The sequence below is a fragment of the Ylistrum balloti genome, unplaced genomic scaffold (genome assembly GCF_031769215.1).
Source record: "Ylistrum balloti isolate Yb309-2 unplaced genomic scaffold, AGI_CSIRO_Ybal_v1 Utg370214, whole genome shotgun sequence".
Classification (NCBI taxonomy): domain Eukaryota; kingdom Metazoa; phylum Mollusca; class Bivalvia; order Pectinida; family Pectinidae; genus Ylistrum; species Ylistrum balloti.
Window position 1 is genome coordinate 104,851 of NW_026782182.1, and position 20,896 is coordinate 125,746.

General features: G+C 37.4%; 2 protein-coding genes across 2 annotated transcripts; both read right to left on the bottom strand.

The window, feature by feature from the left end:
* Positions 1-12,058: 12,058 nt before the first annotated feature.
* Positions 12,059-13,633, bottom strand: LOC132551783 (uncharacterized). The gene has a single exon (XM_060215927.1). The coding sequence runs from the start codon at positions 13,631-13,633 to the stop codon at positions 12,059-12,061; it is 1,575 nt and encodes a 524-aa protein (XP_060071910.1).
* A 5,269-nt stretch (positions 13,634-18,902) lies between these two features.
* Positions 18,903-20,477, bottom strand: LOC132551784 (uncharacterized). The gene has a single exon (XM_060215928.1). It carries the CDS (start codon positions 20,475-20,477, stop codon positions 18,903-18,905), a length of 1,575 nt encoding a protein of 524 aa, XP_060071911.1.
* Positions 20,478-20,896: the final 419 nt, after the last annotated feature.

Genomic DNA, 20,896 nt, shown 5'->3' on the forward strand with positions numbered 1-20,896 from the left:
ATTTCGTGTATTTACAGAGTGTCTATAGTTTATTTTACAAACTGAGAATGTTGTTGTTAAAAAACTGCACGATTTTTACAAGAATATTAAACGTTAAACAATTGTACATTTTAAGGCTTGTTAACAATGCTCGTGATCGATTTCAGTATATAGGCATTCTCTACCCTGGTTTATGAATGGTTTCACCCGTCCTGGAATATACATTTTGAAACATTTGCTATGTTTTAACATACAAATCCATTTGCTGTAATCGGATTATTTTCAGACCATTGTTCTGATTGATTTAACATTCTTTACACGCCTTGTTAGCCTTGAGACGAACTTTAAATTTAATTTTAAACACATCTTTGATGTTTATTCACTCGATATAACTTATTGAAAATCGTCGAGAAACGTTAAACAAAACCGACTATGATGAACTCCATTCTCGCATTTTTCCATATCATTTAAAAGTACACCAAACTAAACGATATTGCTTGCGGTAAAACGACAGAGGGCGATTTTTTTCTCGTGCTACAAAACACATCCCCGTAACATTATGGAGTTTCTGAAGGAATGATACCTTGTTTCTGTTTGGTGTCCTTTAAGTTTTTTACAACTACCCGTCAAGTCACGGAATTACAAGGACGTGTTTTGTGTAGGTACATATGTGATCGATAGATATTGATTGTAAACTAGAAAAGTTACTTCCCTTGTCGACCAGATCCTTTGCCATTGTCTACTCGACCAGAGATTTTTTTCGTCCACAATGAATCAGTTGATATGCAGCATTTGCGGCATCAAAGTCCGGGTCAGACGTAGTCATGAAAATTTTACTGTATGTTTTTACTGTCAATGTCGAAAAATCTACATTTCTGCTGCTGTACAACATTGTAACTTCCATTCACTCTTTTATCATTCAGTTTTGTACGTTGTACATGGTGTAATCAGTTATCCATACTGCTTTAGCAGTATACTCGTTTTATATTCTTGTAGATCTACCGTATGTCTAGTTGTTCATACTGAACATAACAAAGAACAATTTGACATATATATATATCACGACTTAATCATCAATTCCCAAATATGTCCACTCCATATCCACATCTTGTCCGTTCCTTACCCTAATATGTCCACTCCATACTCATAGCGTGTCCACTCCATATCCACATCGTGTCCGTTCCTTACCCTAATATGTCCACTCCATACTCATAGCGTGTCCACTCCACATCCACATCGTGTCCGTTCCTTACCCTAATATGTCCACTCCATACTCATAGCGTGTCCACTCCATATCCACATCGTGTCCGTTCCTTACCCTAATATGTCCACTCCATACTCATAGCGTGTCCACTCCATATCCACATCGTGTCCGTTCCTTACCCTAATATGTCCACTCCATACTCATAGCGTGTCCACTCCATATCCACATAGTGTCCGTTCCTTACCCTAATATGTCCACTCCATACTCATAGCGTGTCCACTCCACATCCACATCGTGTCCGTTCCTTACCCTAATATGTCCACTCCATACTCATAACGTGTCCACTCCACATCCACATCGTGTCCGTTCCTTACCCTAATATGTCCACTCCATACTCATAGCGTGTCCACTCCACATCCACATCGTGTCCGTTCCTTACCCTAATATGTCCACTCCATACTCATAGCGTGTCCACTCCACATCCACATCGTGTCCGTTCCTTACCCTAATATGTCCACTCCATACTCATAGCGTGTCCACTCCACATCCACATCGTGTCCATTCCTTACCCTAATATGTCCACTCCATACTCATAGCGTGTCCACTCCACATCCACATCGTGTCCGTTCCTTACCCTAATATGTCCACTCCATACTCATAGCGTGTCCACTCCACATCCACATCGTGTCCGTTCCTTACCCTAATATGTCCACTCCATACTCATAGCGTGTCCACTCCACATCCACATCGTGTCCATTCCTTACCCTAATATGTCCACTCCATACTCATAGCGTGTCCACTCCACATCCACATCGTGTCCATTCCTTACCCTAATATGTCCACTCCATACTCATAGCGTGTCCACTCCACATCCACATCGTGTCCGTTCCTTACCCTAATATGTCCACTCCATACTCATAGCGTGTCCACTCCACATCCACATCGTCTCCATTAATACGGATTAAACAAATTAGAGTAGTTTCTTTATCATGCCATTACAGTAGAGATGTTGTGACACTTCAGATTAATTGATCTTGAGTGTTAATATTGCCTTATAAAACTACAGTAAAACGATATAATTCCAATGCATATAACTACATGAAATCATAAAAGGTGATTTTACAACTCGGTGATATCTGAGTGTGATATAACCGATTCAAGTTTCATACAATGCATGTGTCGACCAGAGGTTGTTGAAACTATCAAGTCGTCAAGTGAATTTTCTAGGATGTTTACTCTAACTTATCGATGTTTTACTCTTTGCCGATGATGACACTGAAACAGTTTGCACGGTTTAGGTATTTTTGTGTTGCTAACGCTAATTCGATATGAACTTCAAGGCCATGTGAACAAAGATCGGAACACATTAACTATCAAATTACATCTGTCTTTGATAACATAAGATATATAGTGACAGGGCTTCAGAAAAAACACCAATACACATGACTGTATGATATCTTATAGTTTATCATAAACTCTATAATTCCTGATTCTTGTATATATATAATATACTGAGTCGTTCGATGACTGGAAATACAGACGAGTTATCGCCCTTATATCAGGACAGTGCAGAGGTGATGGAAAGGGTGTTGTTATTTATCATTATATATGACCGAAATGGTCAAATGTCTAAAAATTAATTAAAATAGCTGACAGGTCGGAACTATTTTGCACTTGGTATGTTAAAGGATTACAGTGTTGTGTGTGTGTGGTGGTAGGGGTGCACGGGGATATGGGCTAATAATGTATGGTAAGACAATTAACAATCTAATCTAGTTCTAAATCTACTGATTAAAAAAAAGTTAATTGAAATAAAACTTTTGGTGATTTCATTAAAGATTACTAATGTCGAGAGTGTCATTCATTTTTTCGGCTTTTTTTTTTTTTTTTTTTGTCATTATTTGAATTTAAACTTGCATATTAGTAATGGAACCCTATATTGAATAAATCCAGACACTCTCCGACATGAAACCAGTTGAATACAAAAAAGTCGACGTTATTGAAATAAAATATTTATAGAACGAGTTTATCTAAGGGCTAAATAAGAAATACAAAAAACCGGCAGCCTTGTCGACAATCTTTACATATAAAAAAGTATATCTTCAAGCAGATATCAAAAATTAAAACAAACCATATTCTTACCTGTTCAAGACGAGCAGGTTTCGGTCAATGTGCAATAATTATAATCTTACCGAATGTTTTAACACTTGGGTTGACAGACGCAGACTCTGTCCACCGTGCGGAATCTTTATGTAATAGACTTTGGACATGGCTATAAAGAACTACCTAATCAAAGTGTATTACACACGTGTGTATATGAGACTTGAGATATGTTGAAGGTGTAGTATGTGTCACATATACAATGTATAACATTGGCGACAAGTATAACATATTTGATAAATTGAGAGTGTGAAAAACTTCCTATATAACTAAGTGTGTATCAGACTTCCTGTGTGACTAATTTTGTGTGACCGAGTGTGTGACTGAGCTTGTTTTTATTGTGTATCACATACTTTGTGTGTGTGACACTAACTACTGATGGCAAACTTCATCTGTTTGACAATTTAAGTAAGTATGACAGACTTAATGTGCGTGACAGGTTTAACGCTTGTGACAGACTAAGTGTATGTGACAGATTTAACGCTTGTGACATACTTAATGTATGTGACAGATTTAACGCTTGTGACAGACTAAGTGTATGTGACAGATTTAACGCTTGTGACATACTTAATGTATGTGACAGATTTAACGCTTGTGACAGACTAAGTGTGTATGACAGGTTTAACGCTTGTGACATACTTAATGTATGTGACAGATTTAACGCTTGTGACATACTTAATGTATGTGACAGATTTAACGCTTGTGACATACTTAATGTATGTGACAGATTTAACGCTTGTGACAGACTTAATGTATGTGACAGATTTAACGCTTGTGACATACTTAATGTATGTGACAGATTTAACGCTTGTGACATACTTAATGTATGTGACAGATTTAACGCTTGTGACATACTTAATGTATGTGACAGATTTAACGCTTGTGACATACTTAATGTATGTGACAGATTTAACGCTTGTGACATACTTAATGTATGTGACAGATTTAACGCTTGTGACAGACTAAGTGTATGTGACAGATTTAACGCTTGTGACATACTTAATGTATGTGACAGATTTAACGCTTGTGACAGACTTAATGTGCGTGACAGATTTAACGCTTGTGACAGACTTAATGTGCGTGACAGATTTAACGCTTGTGACAGACTAAGTGTATGTGACAGATTTAACGCTTGTGACATACTTAATGTATGTGACAGATTTAACGCTTGTGACAGACTAAGTGTGTGTGACAGGTTTAACGCTTGTGACAGACTAAGTGTGTGTGACAGATTTAACGCTTGTGACAGACTTAATGTGCGTGACAGATTTAACGCTTGTGACATACTTAATGTATGTGACAGATTTAACGCTTGTGACAGACTAAGTGTATGTGACAGATTTAACGCTTGTGACATACTTAATGTATGTGACAGATTTAACGCTTGTGACAGACTAAGTGTGTATGACAGGTTTAACGCTTGTGACATACTTAATGTATGTGACAGATTTAACGCTTGTGACATACTTAATGTATGTGACAGATTTAACGCTTGTGACAGACTTAATGTATGTGACAGATTTAACGCTTGTGACAGACTAAGTGTGTATGACAGGTTTAACGCTTGTGACAGACTTAATGTATGTGACAGATTTAACGCTTGTGACAGACTAAGTGTGTATGACAGGTTTAACGCTTGTGACAGACTTAATGTATGTGACAGATTTAACGCTTGTGACATACTTAATGTATGTGACAGATTTAACGCTTGTGACATACTTAATGTATCTGACAGATTTAACGCTTGTGACAGACTAAGTGTGTATGACAGGTTTAACGCTTGTGACAGACTTAATGTATGTGACAGATTTAACGCTTGTGACATACTTAATGTATGTGACAGATTTAACGCTTGTGACATACTTAATGTATGTGACAGATTTAACGCTTGTGACATACTTAATGTATCTGACAGATTTAACGCTTGTGACAGACTAAGTGTGTATGACAGATTTAACGCTTGTGACATACTTAATGTATGTGACAGATTTAACGCTTGTGACATACTTAATGTATGTGACAGATTTAACGCTTGTGACATACTTAATGTATGTGACAGATTTAACGCTTGTGACATACTTAATGTATGTGACAGATTTAACGCTTGTGACATACTTAATGTATGTGACAGATTTAACGCTTGTGACAGACTTAATGTATGTGACAGATTTAACGCTTGTGACATACTTAATGTATGTGACAGATTTAACGCTTGTGACATACTTAATGTATCTGACAGATTTAACGCTTGTGACAGACTAAGTGTGTATGACAGATTTAACGCTTGTGACATACTTAATGTATGTGACAGATTTAACGCTTGTGACATACTTAATGTATGTGACAGATTTAACGCTTGTGACATACTTAATGTATGTGACAGATTTAACGCTTGTGACATACTTAATGTATGTGACAGATTTAACGCTTGTGACATACTTAATGTATGTGACAGATTTAACGCTTGTGACATACTTAATGTTTGTGACAGATTTAACGCTTGTGACATACTTAATGTATGTGACAGATTTAACGCTTGTGACATACTTAATGTATGTGACAGATTTAACGCTTGTGACATACTTAAGTGTATGTATGTGACAGATTTAACGCTTGTGACAGACTAAGTGTATGTGACAGATTTAACGCTTGTGACATACTTAATGTATCTGACAGATTTAACGCTTGTGACAGACTAAGTGTGTATGACAGGTTTAACGCTTGTGACAGACTAAGTGTGTATGACAGGTTTAACGCTTGTGACAGACTAAGTGTGTGTGACAGACTTAGTGTGTGTGACAGACTTAATGTGCGTGACAGGTTTAACGCTAGTGACAGACTAAGTGTGTGTGACAGACAATGTGCGTGACAGAATAAATGGAATTTTTAGTGTGTTAAATGTGCTACAGATTGAGTTGGTGACCGATTGTTTGACAACAGTGTTACAGATATACAGAACGATCTATCTAACGATCAATCTCTGCAGAACACACGTTAGAAAATCATGATAGGTACTGATACTATGGTGTGAATTGTCCGGAAGCAAAATGACGTAGCGCTATTTAATTCATCTAGCATAATTAATATCAAATCATTACAGATCAATATCTTTTATTTGAGGCTGTCTGACACTTGGAATTAAAATCCGTGAAGCATGAGTTAATTAATGATAGTGTGCGAGCCAAGGTTTCGTGTTAGAGCCTAATTTGTGTTTATTAGGTGTTAAGTCACTGTCTGATGATGTCATACTGCAACATACAATGTGTATTGCTGAATGGATAGAATTTGTCTGATTGCTCGATATCATCGAGAACACGTGTGCTTACCAATTAAAAGAAATAGATTTCTTCTTTTCTTTCTTTCTTTTTCTCGACACTTAGAGGGACGTTGATCAGCATGTGTTGCTTGCCTCGCAGATAAACAATGTGTGACTTCATAATTCAGTGTTATCTTCATAGATAATGTGTAACTCTTAATACAAATTACATTTGTATTATCATAATTGTGAGGCCTTATAGTTTGTAGAAAAAACCAAGAGAGGAACACAAAACGTGTATGACAAGTGGAATGCGACCCTACACTGGATCAAGGGCAGGATGGAATCTTCTGAAAGACTGGCATCTGTGGACGAAGTATGACTCCTGTGGAAGGAGTCGAAAGATGGCAACTGTAAACTGAACCGAATGATGACTTCTGGGGGCTGGACCAATACGCACCAAGAGATGGCTTCTCTGGACTGAACCGAATGATTGCTGCTGTGGACTGGATCAAAGGATGCGCTTCTGTAGACTGGAGCAAAGTATGGCTTCTGTGGACTGGAGCAAAGGATGGCTTCTGTAGACTGGAGCAAAGGATGGCATTTGTAGACTGGAGCAAAGGATGGCTTCTGTGGACTGGACCAAAATGCACCAAAAGATGATTTTTGAGGGCTGGACAAAGGATGACTTCTCTAGACAAGACCAAATGATGGTTTATGTGGGCTTGATAAAACATTGGCTTCTGTGGATTGGACCAAACATTGGCTTCTGTGCGATGGACCAAAAAGGACCAGAGAAGGGCTTCTGTTGGCTAGACCAAAACACACCAAAGGATGGCTTCTGTGGACTGGACCAAACATTGGCTGCTGTGGATTGGACAAAACATTGGCTTCTGTGCGATGGACCAAAAAGGACCAGAGAAGGGCTTCTGTTGGCTAGACCAAAACACACCAAAGGATGGCTTCTGTAGACTGGACCAAACATTGGCTTCTGTGGGATGGACCAAAAAGAACCAGAGAAGGGCTTCTGTTGGCTAGACTAAAACACACCAAAGGATGGCTTCTGTGGACTCTTGTCCTGTTCATCTCTCTGAATACCGGTGTAATATTAATACGATCAGAACCAATGAACATATCAACCAATTGCACATAGTTACATGTTTTTATTACTCATCTCTATCCATTGAACTAACACAAACTGAATTATATAATGATCAAAATAAATCGATTATATTATGGGTAAGTGAACATACCCATCTAATTTTAAAATTGCCAACTTTGACTTCCTTCATTTATCTCCTTGGTGTCACGTTTTCCGTGGAATCACTGATTGTATATTTGTATTGTCTACTGTAACAGATTGTATTGTCTACTGTAACTGATTGTATTGTCTACTGTAACTGATTGTATTGTCTACTGTAACTGATTGTATTGTCTACTGTAACTGATTGTATTGTCTACTGTAACAGATTGTATTGTCTACTGTAACTGATTGTATTGTCTACTGTAACTGATTGTATTGTCTACTGTAACTGATTGTATTGTCTACTGTAACTGATTGTATTGTCTACTGTAACTGGTTGTATATTTGTATTGTCTACTGTAACTGATTGTATTGTCTATGTAACTGATTGTATTGTCTACTGTAACTGATTGTATTGTCTATTGTCTACTGTAACTTATTGTATTGTCTACTGTAACTGATTGTATTGTCTACTGTAACTGATTGTATTGTCTACTGTAACAGATTGTATTGTCTACTGTAACTGATTGTATTGTCTACTGTAACTGATTGTATTGTCTACTGTAACTGATTGTATTGTCTACTGTAACTGATTGTATTGTCTACTGTAACTGATTGTATTGTCTACTGTAACTGGTTGTATTGTCTACTGTAACTGATTGTATTGTCTACTGTAACTGGTTGTATATTTGTATTGTCTACTGTAACTGATTGTATTGTCTACTGTAACAGATTGTATTGTCTACTGTAACTGATTGTATTGTCTACTGTAACTGATTGTATTGTCTACTGTAACTGGTTGTATATTTGTATTGTCTACTGTAACTGATTGTATTGTCTACTGTAACTGATTGTATTGTCTACTGTAACTGGTTGTATATTTGTATTGTCTACTGTAACTGATTGTATTGTCTACTGTAACAGATTGTATTGTCTACTGTAACTGATTGTATTGTCTACTGTAACTGATTGTATTGTCTACTGTAACTGATTGTATTGTCTACTGTAACTGATTGTATTGTCTACTGTAACTGATTGTATTGTCTACTGTAACTGATTGTATTGTCTACTGTAACTGATTGTATATTTGTATTGTCTACTGTAACTGATTGTATTGTCTACTGTAACTGGTTGTATTGTCTACTGTAATTGATTGTATTGTCTACTGTAACTGATTGTATTGTCTACTGTAACTGATTGTATTGTCTACTGTAACAGATTGTATTGTCTACTGTAACTGATTGTATTGTCTACTGTAACTGATTGTATTGTCTACTGTAACTGGTTGTATATTTGTATTGTCTACTGTAACTGATTGTATTGTCTACTGTAACTGATTGTATTGTCTACTGTAACTGATTGTATTGTCTACTGTAACTGATTGTATTGTCTACTGTAACTGATTGTATTGTCTACTGTAACTGGTTGTATATTTGTATTGTCTACTGTAACTGATTGTATTGTCTACTGTAACTGGTTGTATTGTCTGCTGTAACTGATTGTATTTCTAATGTAACTGATTGTATTGTCTACTGTAACTGATTGTATTGTCTACTGTAACTGGTTGTATATTTGTATTGTCTACTGTAACTGATTGTATTGTCTACTGAAACTGATTGTATTGTCTACTGTAACTGATTGTATTGTCTACTGTAACTGGTTGTATATTTGTATTGTCTACTGTAACTGATTGTATTGTCTACTGTAACTGGTTGTATATTTGTATTGTCTACTGTAACTGATTGTATTGTCTACTGTAACTGGTTGTATTGTCTACTGTAACTGATTGTATTGTCTACTGTAACTGATTGTATTGTCTACTGAAACTGATTGTATTGTCTACTGTAACTGATTGTATTGTCTACTGTAACTGATTGTATTGTCTACTGTAACTGATTGTATTGTCTACTGTAACTGATTGTATTGTCTGCTGTAACTGATTGTATTTCTAATGTAACAGATGGTATATTTGTATTGAAAGATGCTTCTCTCTCGTGTTTCTTTTGTACTCGAAGACAAAATATCGTGTAATTTACTTGATTTATGTGAACACATAAGACAGCAATTATATCATGTCTCCTTTGTGTATGTGATATTCACATAATATTGTTCTTCTGTTTACTATCAATGCAACATAATACTCGGTATCATAGCGCAACACACAGTGATATGAAAAACAACTAACACTTTACATGCACACGTACTGCTCACAGAATCTTGGTGGGAAACTTCATTTCACGATTCTCGTAAGTCAGTGATGTAACGTCGTTTTTCATTGGTCAACAACAGATTATACCCCGTAGTCAAGCCTCCCTCTCGTTCATTTGATATTTTGATCACGCATGTTTATTTAGCTAGGCACTATGCGTTTTGTTAAATTAAATATATCAGAATAAATACAATCAACATTTTTTATGTATTGTGATAGAAAACATATCGATATGTGGAAGCATTAGACAAGTTTGGCCAGCAGCCTTCGTTACGGTGTTTCTTCGTGATATGTTCCATCATTACCCAATGTTCGAGTTAACCCAATGTTCGAGTTTACCCAATGTTCGAGTTTACCAAATGTTCGAGTTTACCCAATGTTCGATTTAACCCAATGTTCGAATTTACCCAATGTTTGAGTTTACCAAATGTTCGAGTTCACCCAATGTTCGATTTAACCCAATGTTCGAATTTACTCTGTGTTCGAGCTTACCGATTGTTCGAGTTAACCCAATGTTCGAGTTAACCCAAAGTTCGAGTTTACCCAATGTTCGAGTTAACCCAACGTTCGAGTTTACCGAATGCTCGAGTGTATCCAATGTTCGAGTTTACCCAATGTTCGAGTTTACCCAATGTTCGAGTTTACCCAATGTTCGATTTTACCCAATGTTCGAGTTTACCCAATGTTCGAGTTTACCCAATGTTCGAGTTTACCAAATGTTCGAGTTTACCCAATGTTCGATTTAACCCAATGTTCGAGTTTACCCAATGTTCGAGTTTACCAAATGTTCGAGTTTACCCAATGTTCGATTTAACCCAATGTTCGAATTTACTCTGTGTTCGAGCTTACCGATTGTTCGAGTTAACCCAAAGTTCGAGTTTACCCAATGTTCGAGTTAACCCAACGTTCGAGTTTACCGAATGCTCGAGTGTATCCAATGTTCGAGTTTACCCAATGTTCGAGTTTACCCAATGTTCGAGTTTACCCAATGTTCGAGTTTACCCAATGTTCGAGTTTACCCAATGTTCGAGTTTACCAAATGTTCGAGTTTACCCAATGTTCGATTTAACGCAATGTTCGAGTTTACCCTGTGTTCGAGCTTACCGATTGTTCGAGTTAACCCAATGTTCGAGTTAACCCAATGTTCGAGTTTACCCAATGTTCGAGTTTACCCAATGTTCGAGTTTACCGAATGCTCGAGTTTATCCAATGTTCGAGTTACCCAATGTTCGAGTTTACCCAAAGATTGTTGTATTGGGCTGATGGCATATTCTATACGAAAATATTTACTTACATCGACTTTGATTTTCCTATTTTTGTCTCCTAGTATCAAGAAAGGTACAGTGGAGTACACTTCCTATTTCTAACTTTTGAATTATTTAATGCCATTTTTTGTGTTTTTGTATGTATTTAACTATCACTTGGTAATTATTAAATAAATCACAGACGAATGAACACTAACAGCGCATGCTCGCGGATATTGACAGGACGGATATGATAATGTGATTAATATGATGACTAGCAAACATATTTTATATTCTTTAAACACCTATCTGAAACGCTATCTGTCGCCATACATACTGATCTTGTAAAAATCTTACCTTTATCGTCAACATATGTCATTCTTACATCACATTTTCTCTCAGTCCACAATCCCAAATGCAAATGCACATATGAAATCACACGCACAGAAATATACTGAATAATCAAAAAAACATGATGATCTTCCAACAATACTGATAAGTAATCACCATTGTCTGTGATTTCAATGCTTTTTACCAAACCTGTCATACACCAAACACACCAGTCACGTGACAAGTGTTGTTAAAGGTATCCGTTGTTAAAAGGAAGCAAAAAGTCTCCTATTTCGAATATTTGCTTTTGTGCAGTGTCATAAATATCTGTTTAAGTTCTGTAAACCACATCGTAATGTGGTCTTCCATTAAATCCATGTTTGGTTACAGATTTCCCATCACTGTGTCGACACTTGTCCTAAGTAGACCTTCATTACATGAGGTATCTAAGGACCTTTACCTTGCCATTAGCGAATCCCACCCACAGGTCGCCATTAGGCTGTGTCCCACAGCTCGTCGGCATATTACCGTCGCGCCAGATGCTCTTGGTTGCCCGTCCTCGTCTGTCGACCAACATAACAGACTTAGTACCAACGTCACACACTACCACATTGTTGTTTCTGTCGAAACATACAGCAGTCGGGATAAACCGGCTTCGACCTTGACCTTCTCCATCTTGAACATGATTCTGACGCTCGTCGAGAGTAAGATCGCCATGGAAACGGAATAGAATATTGCTTCTTTTGTCCATAATGAGGACGTGACGAGGTAGGGAGTCTTCAATGACTGCCATGTCTCCCGTGCGTCTGTTTACACGAACCCGGATTGGCATGGAGAAGAGTTTTCGACCAGAAGGATCCGTATGTATCGTCTGCGAGATTTCGCCATCTTTTGAATATTTCACAACCTTGCCGTCTTCCTGCGTGGCCCAAATACTACCACCCTCTGCCGACTCACACAAGCTCGTGACTGGGAATCGAGTACGGTACATCAGGTTGGTTTTGCCTGTCTGAAGGATGTTCCGAATAGTTCCATCGGAACACAAAATCACTGTCTTCGTTGAATCGGCTTTTACCATCAAGTCGAAGATATTGAGGTAGGTCTCCACTACTACTGTCTGTTTCGTATCCCCAGACTGCAACATGAGGTCAGCCTCACAACCGCCACCTTTCACCACCCATGCTTTTCCGTCCAGGGTAGGGGCAACAGTTGAGATCCGTCCTTGAGTCACATGACGAAAGGACGCGATGGCCTTCACGGCGGCTGTCTTCAATTTGCTTTTTCCAGTTACACTGCTTGAGACATCAGAAATAAGGTCATCGTCATTGGGGTCGAGAATTTCGAGGCGCCAATCCTTCACGTTCATTGAGCCAAACAAAATAAGTTGTTGGGCTGCCGGGTCCTCGTCTGCTATAAGACTTGGCGTCTGTAACACGGGGAAGGGTTTGAAGGGCCGAGCATTCTCAACACGAAGACTTCTCTCCAACAAACCCATATCTGCATTCTTATCGTTGGCTAACGCACCTTTACATTTGCTCACTATTGAGGTCATGTCAGTTAGCTGTGAAAGCAACTTCTTCTCAATAGTTTCAATTATCTCTGTATTCTTCTCACAGACGTCTCTGGACCGTTGAGTGAAATCTTTAACGATTTTGTCAATTTCAGCTTTCAACTCCGCCCCCCTGTTCTCAACAGCATGAATGTTATGCTCTAGTATTTTCTTATTGTCTTGTCTAAATTGCTGAATCTTTTCCATTCTTTCATCTATAGTTTTGATCTTCGTTTCGGAGTCTGTCAAGAGACCAGAGAGTGACACCTTTTTAACGTTCATATAATCATCTGTCTCCACGAGGCGATGACCAGTGTGGGCCGCGGCGATGCACAATAGACATACGAACTGCTCGCCGCACGTGTTGCACACGCTGACAATCTTCTTTCTCGGGTGTTGAGGACAAATTCGGATGGGATTTCCGAACGCCTTGTTCTTCTTCACCACAGATGACGCCATCCTTTCTCCTAACGGTTTTGTTCGGGACAAAGTCTCATCTGTAAAGCAAGCAATTAACATAAAGTAAATCCGGAAGAAATATAAAATGCTGTAAACGAATTTACTTAGTTTTCAAAATGAAGTAGAATTAACCTTGTCATGGGGTTGTAAACCAGTTGAAATGAGTAAAAACGAAAAAATAATTCTTGTTTTGAAATGAATCCATATATCAGTTTTTTTTCTAGAAACTGGCGTCAATTCTCCATAACTGCTAAGCATGGTATAGCAAAAGTGATTTAAGTTTCTTTAAACTGCTTAAAATACCAAGACCTTCATATCTTCGACGATAAATGAGATATTCAATGATATAGAATTATATTTGTATTATACCCACATGATGAGTATCAGGGAAAAAAGAAGGATATCACCAGTAAGACAATCTATCAGGTACATTGCTAATGACTATAGGAAATTGTTTGATCTATATCATGGGAGTATCAACAAGGGAACATTTTGTAACAGCAATGTTTGATTAGCTTGTTTACTGGAATATCAGAACTGTATCTAAACATCCAATGTTCTCGGCAGTCTTCTAGAGGTTCTTTTCTGAGATATCGACAGTGCTTGTGTTTATTTATAAAAACTGTCAGATTCTTTTCCTTGTTTAACAAGCATTTGTGTTTTATATCTGTCCAGATATATTCTCGAAATGAAAACATCAAAAATATCATCCTTCCTTTTCCTGTTAGTTATAACCCTTTTGACTCTATCTTTTAATCAGATATCGTATTATTGTGTCGGCACGATGAACCATATTGAGTAATACACTAACGAGTGAGCATAACTTAATTTACTCTTTCATCTGACTCAGTGAGATTTGTGAGCAACAACGAAAATATTGATGAATAGAAAATGTTTCAAAACAGGAATGCATTACATATATCGAAAGTGTTCCTGTTAATTTGTGAATACCTTTCTCTAGGGGGTTGTAGTTACTGATATAGGAATACAACCTTTCTCTGGGGGTTTAGTTACTGATATAGGAATACGACCCAAGAACAACAGTGTGAGGAGTTGATAGTTGGGTAATAGTGTCTATTTAAACACATAAATCACTGGAATTTGGATGTCCGACATTTAAATCAAGAGATTGTAATTAACGATTAAAGAGAATCTTCATAATCAAATTATTAATCAGACACAAGCGGCTATTTATATACCATTCGTTGTATGTAATTATTTACCTTTTTGTTGGTGTTCCCTCGTGATCTTCAAAATGAAAATATCGGAAATTTGTCGTCATTTTGTTGTTGTTCTTATGAAAATATCAAAGCGATGAAGATCCGCCATTTTTGTTCCAACGGTAGCCATTAGCCTCGTTATAGAAATTGTAGGACAATGCATACCCAACAACGACGAGACAAATAACATTTTTTCTAGAGCGGTAAATGTTATATAATTTGTTGTTTTACCTTGGTCAATAACTTAGGAAATAATGCCCGGAGTAACGGACTGTGGCGTCGTCAATTCAAGTTGATGTTAGCCGTCTGTTGGAAAGTAAAACCACACAGGAAAAAAATACTTTCCGAATTAGAACAGTAAAACAACGATAAACACCTGAAACATTCAATACGACATGACCACAGTCATTCGGAACTCACCGCGGGAGACTTTTACTTGTTTTCCTGGCAGATGAACCAAACGGAAAATTTTAAATACGACAAAACACTCAACATTTTATTTTAGAGTCGTTTCTGAATTTCTTCTCTCTGAAATGGACTAGGTTAATCGATTTTAGTCAGAACTAAAGGCACAATTTGGTATCATAATTTAAAAACTCTACCGTAATCACAAATCTGTGACGTGTTATCACTCCAGGATACTCCGAGGGTTAATTATAATTAACTGATTACTGAATACTTGACATGTAGGCTGCATTGACTAGAAGTGCGACGTGGGGACAATGTGTTTCGTCATGTGTACCCACAGGTGTCGGGTGGGTCCAACAGGACGGAAAACTGTTAAATACACAGTAGACAATCGGTATAGAGTTCCCGAGTCTACACGTGATATTCAGCAGAAGTGACAATCACTAATGGTGTAACTTAATCAGGATTAAAATACCTCCTCCCCTCCTTATCGCGAAAACATCATCCCTTCCTCGTCTACTTACATTTTGATAGGGCGTTCTAATTAAAAAATCTTTATTTGTAACTTCTATATAAAATATTTTTAATTACCTCTGGAGGAGATATGGGCTTCTTAGGGAGATAAGAGACGTCCGTGGGAAAGGGATTTTACCCCACTTGCTCTTGATGACATGCGAGAGGCCCCTCGTGTGTCGTTCAGCGACCATCAGTTACCACGTGTGGAGACCCAACCTCAAAATTACCCAGGCTATTGACAGGGCGATAGGAAGTCGACATTAAGTCATAGATATATAAGTAATAAATCTTCAGCAAAAAGTAGTTAGTGGCCTGATTTACATAGGTAACCGGTACCTGAGGATATCTTGATTACTTGGATATTGATGTGCCCTCTCTCGTTCTATTTGTTAGCATAGAATCCATATCTGTAATCTCTGACAGACTGGATTACTCTGATCTAGTATAAGACTATACGGGCTTACATACTTATTACAACAAGTCCGAATTATTCTTACGTTCTATTTGTTAGCATAGAATCCATATATAAATATATATATACAACCTCTGTCGGAGTGGATTACATTGGTCTAGTGTAAGACTATTTGGGCTAATATATTTATCATAACGACTTGTCTGAATTATTCTGACGTTCTGTTTGTTAGTGTAGAATCCATATATATATATATATATATTACATTGGTGTAGTGTAAGACTATTTGGGCTAATATATTTATCATAACGACTTGTCTGAATTATTCTGACGTTCTGTTATACAGCCTCTGTCGGAGTGGATTACATTGGTGTAGTGTAAGACTATTTGGGCTAATATATTTATCAATAACGACTTGTCTGAATTATTCTGACGTTCTGTTTGTTAGTGTAGAATCCATATATATATATATATATATATATATAGCTTCTGACAGAGTGGATTACATTGGTGTAGTGTAAGACTATTTGGGCTAATATATTTATCAATACGACTTGTCTGAATTATTCTGACGTTCTGTTTGTTAGTGTAGAATCCATATATATATATATAGCTTCTGACAGAGTGGATTACATTGGTGTAGTGTAAGACTATTTGGGCTAATATATTTATCATAACGACTTGTCTGAATTATTCTGACGTTCTGTTATACAGCCTCTGTCGGAGTGGATTACATTGGTCTAGTGTAAGACTATTTGGGCTAATATATTTATCATAACGACTTGTCTGAATTATTCTGACGTTCTGTTATACAGCCTCTGTCGGAGTGGATTACATTGGTGTAGTGTAAGACTATTTGGGCTAATATATTTATCATAACGACTTGTCTGAATTATTCTGACGTTCTGTTTGTTAGTGTAGAATCCATATATATATATATATATATAGCTTCTGACAGAGTGGATTACATTGGTGTAGTGTAAGACTATTTGGGCTAATATATTTATCATAACGACTTGTCTGAATTATTCTGACGTTCTGTTTGTTAGTGTAGAATCCATATATATATATATATATATATATATATAGCTTCTGACAGAGTGGATTACATTGGTGTAGTGTAAGACTATTTGGGCTAATATATTTATCATAACGACTTGTCTGAATTATTCTGACGTTCTGTTATACAGCCTCTGTCGGAGTGGATTACATTGGTCTAGTGTAAGACTATTTGGGCTAATATATTTATCATAACGACTTGTCTGAATTATTCTGACGTTCTATTACATGTTATCATTGCCTACAATGCTTTAAGATTATGTCTTTTTAATTTGCTGAGTTAAGTAGTATTGTATTTCAGCTGTACCGACGGACACGAATATTATCTATACAGATACACGTGATAAAGTGGCCGTATTATCTATAATTCTGTATCTATTACAGTGTACATAAAATACGAAAAAAGAACAAGATTGAGGGTGAACGTCTCTAGAAAAATATGGAAAAGCAAATAATTTTCATTAATTTAATTGGAACTAAATGTACTCCGAGAATCTATGAATGTTTTAATGTTGCTCTACTCCTCCCATCTGGGGCGGTTTTTTTATCATCGATGTATGCACCTCTGTAAAATCAAATGAAATTGAAGTGAGTTATCATTTTCATATCTGTGATGTTCTCTTCCGTTCATTTGTGTGACTTTTGGTGTGGTCAATAGTACCTCTGATTGTTGTAGACAACATAGTGTACATCTACACAGCAACAACGGTGTATCTCATCCTTGTAACGTTGTCAGTGATTGGTTGAAGTGTATCACATGATAGAACAATGTAACTGAATGGACAAGTAACCAGACACATCCCCCTTCAAAATCAATGTTTATTTTTCTTTTTCGATATAAGAAAATATGAATATCTATTAACCCTGTGGAGTTTTTCTGTGTCCTATTACTGTACCCTGTAATTAGGAACTACACATGCACATGAAATCTTGTCACCAATAACTAACTATCAGTATAGGTAAATGAATACACAAATTAATTACAAAGTGATTTTTGTAATTTTAATTAAAAGTATATTATCAACAAAACCAAATACGCCGGATGCATATATCGTATTTACATGAATATAATATTCTTTCAATAAACTGCGGCATCGATATTTCGAATTTATCCGCAAGAAATAAGTTATCAGTTATCATTCTCTTGCACACAAAGACCACAAGGCTTCGATTTTACTTGACTGATCTGAGATTAGCTGCAATAATTTTAGAACAGAATTTCCTCATTCTTACTCTTGAAGAATCTAAAACTTACTAATATAGCTAGGATTTCTAAGGTAAATGTACCGATTAAGTTATAATAAATAAACATTGGAATTTTACTTCTGACGGCATTGATTTTTAACACGAATTGCAGCATATAGCAAAAGCAAGCGGGCTTTAAACCAATTCGAGTTATCTTTCTTGGATTAGACCATCATATCCTTCACTAAAGACGATCAAAAATATGACGTTCTCTAAAAACTGGAAAAGAGGCCGGCCTCAAACATAAGCCTACCCCGAAAATAAGCATGTAGTTTCTTACATAGATAATCCTGAATTTGCTTAACATTCAAGGAAATATGGCGCGTCTTATTTTCGACTTATTAGAGTATTTGAGATGTTATCATTATCACGAGATCGTAACGTGCAGCCTTGACACTGAGAATGAATGTCAATGTTCAATGTATCTGAAGACCTTGACTTGCCCATCCAAGAAGCCTACCCACAGGTCTCCGTTTGGTTGAAGTCCCAGACTCGTGGGTGGCATCTCATCCCTCCATATGGTCCGTACAAGTCGTCCATCCCTGTCTATTACGATCACTGAACCATGACCATAATCCGCGATAAGGATGTCATTGTTCCGGTCAAAACAGATATCACGTGGTAGAAAATCTTGCTGGTCGCCATTTTTAGAATCCTGAATTCCCTGAAATCTGCACAGTTCGTCCATGTTGCTGTCCATCACAGCAACATGTCTTGGTGTGGTTTCCTCAATGACAGCCATGTCTCCGTTTTTCCGGTTCACACGTACTCTTCTTGGCCAGGAAAATAGTTTCCAGCCATCCAGATCCTCTGTAATGACCTTGATGACATCACCGTGTCCGTTATACTCCACCATTTTGCCTTTATCGTCATGACAGACAATGATGCCGCCATTTTTCCCCTCACAAAGACTGCTGGCGTAATCGTCGGTTCGAAACAGAACTTTATACTTCCCGTCTGGAAGAATGCATCTGACTGATGACTGGGCACAGCAATAAACGTTGCTTCGATCTGCTGAGCAGACGACATCGTTTAGCTTCACGCCTGGCTTGACACGCATGTGTACAGTGATGTCACCTTTTTTTGTAGTGAGTGAAGCTTCGCTGCTTCCCGTACAAATTAACCAAGCGGACGTATTATCGATAGGACAGACCGAGAGCACCTGTCTTTCGGATCGCATCTTAAAGCTGCTGAGTACCTGAACTTGGTACGCCTCGGGATCTTTTACCGCATCTGGTCCCCATTCGTCCTTTCCTGGTCCCTCCTCGTCTGGTTTCCAGATAGGAGTGTCCATATAGCCAAACTGTGTCATCATCCTTGTCATTTTGTCAGACATTACTATTCCCACTTTTTGCAAGTTTGGGAAAAGGTCATATGGTCGACTATTTTGCTGCTTCAGATTTTTCTCTGTGTGCAAAAGATTTTGATATTTTTCTTTCTCTAGCACCTCTTTACATCGGTCTGCTGCTTCGGACAAATCATCGAAATGTCGTTGCATCCGGTCTTCGACATGTCCGAGCAAATCGTCGTTTTTCTGACCGATATTACGACACTGCGTCGTGTAATCATTACAGATTTCATCAATTTTCTGTTTCATCTCTTCTGTCCTACTCTTTATATAATCTGTCAATTCGGTAACGTTTTGTTTACTTTCCTTCTTAGTGTCTCTCACTTTTTGTAGTCGCTGTTTCAGTGTTGTGAGTTTAGTGTCCGAAACTTGTTTTAATCTTGAAAAAAGATGTCGCTTGAGAACAAGGTATTCTTCTACTTCCACGAACATGTGTCCAACGTGGGACGAATGGATACACGCGAGACAGACGAAACTGTCCCGACAGGTGGTGCACACCATCACAAGCCATTTCTCCGGGTGGTTTGGACAGGGTCGTTCTTGGAACACTCCATGAGAGGGGATTGGTGCGGCAATTTGACGGAATTGTATTCCCTCCGAGGTTGGACGTCCAGCAGAGCTAGGAACTTGAGACATTCTTGTCGATCGGCACAGAATAGATGAGTCAAAACTGCATAAAAACAATATTGGAAATAAGTTTTGACAACCGTGCCTTTAATAAAAATGAAAAATCGGAATATATCCTGCAAATGATTTTATTGTTGTCTGTTGAAATAATATATACATATACATACACATACAGAAGACTGACTCAGATGTCTTGTGAAAGTAGTCGGTAAGCGTTTACAGACACGAATATCGAAAAAAAATCCGTCGTTATTTTAGAGTTATATTTCCTTGCATAAAGAGTTCTTTCCATGCATGTAATTAAATATGTTAACTGTATTTATTCGTTTCAAACCAATTCTGAAACGGCTAATTTGATTTGAAATACAAATTTTGTCGTTACAAATGAAAACTTGTTCGACCCTTTCCCATTTTCTGTCGTTGGTCCT

Excerpts from the sequence above, each read along its gene's own strand:
- LOC132551784 (XM_060215928.1), bottom strand. The coding sequence starts at position 20,477 with ATGTCTCAAGTTCCTAGCTCTGCTGGACGTCCAACCTCGGAGGGAATA.
- LOC132551783 (XM_060215927.1), bottom strand. The coding sequence starts at position 13,633 with ATGGCGTCATCTGTGGTGAAGAAGAACAAGGCGTTCGGAAATCCCATC.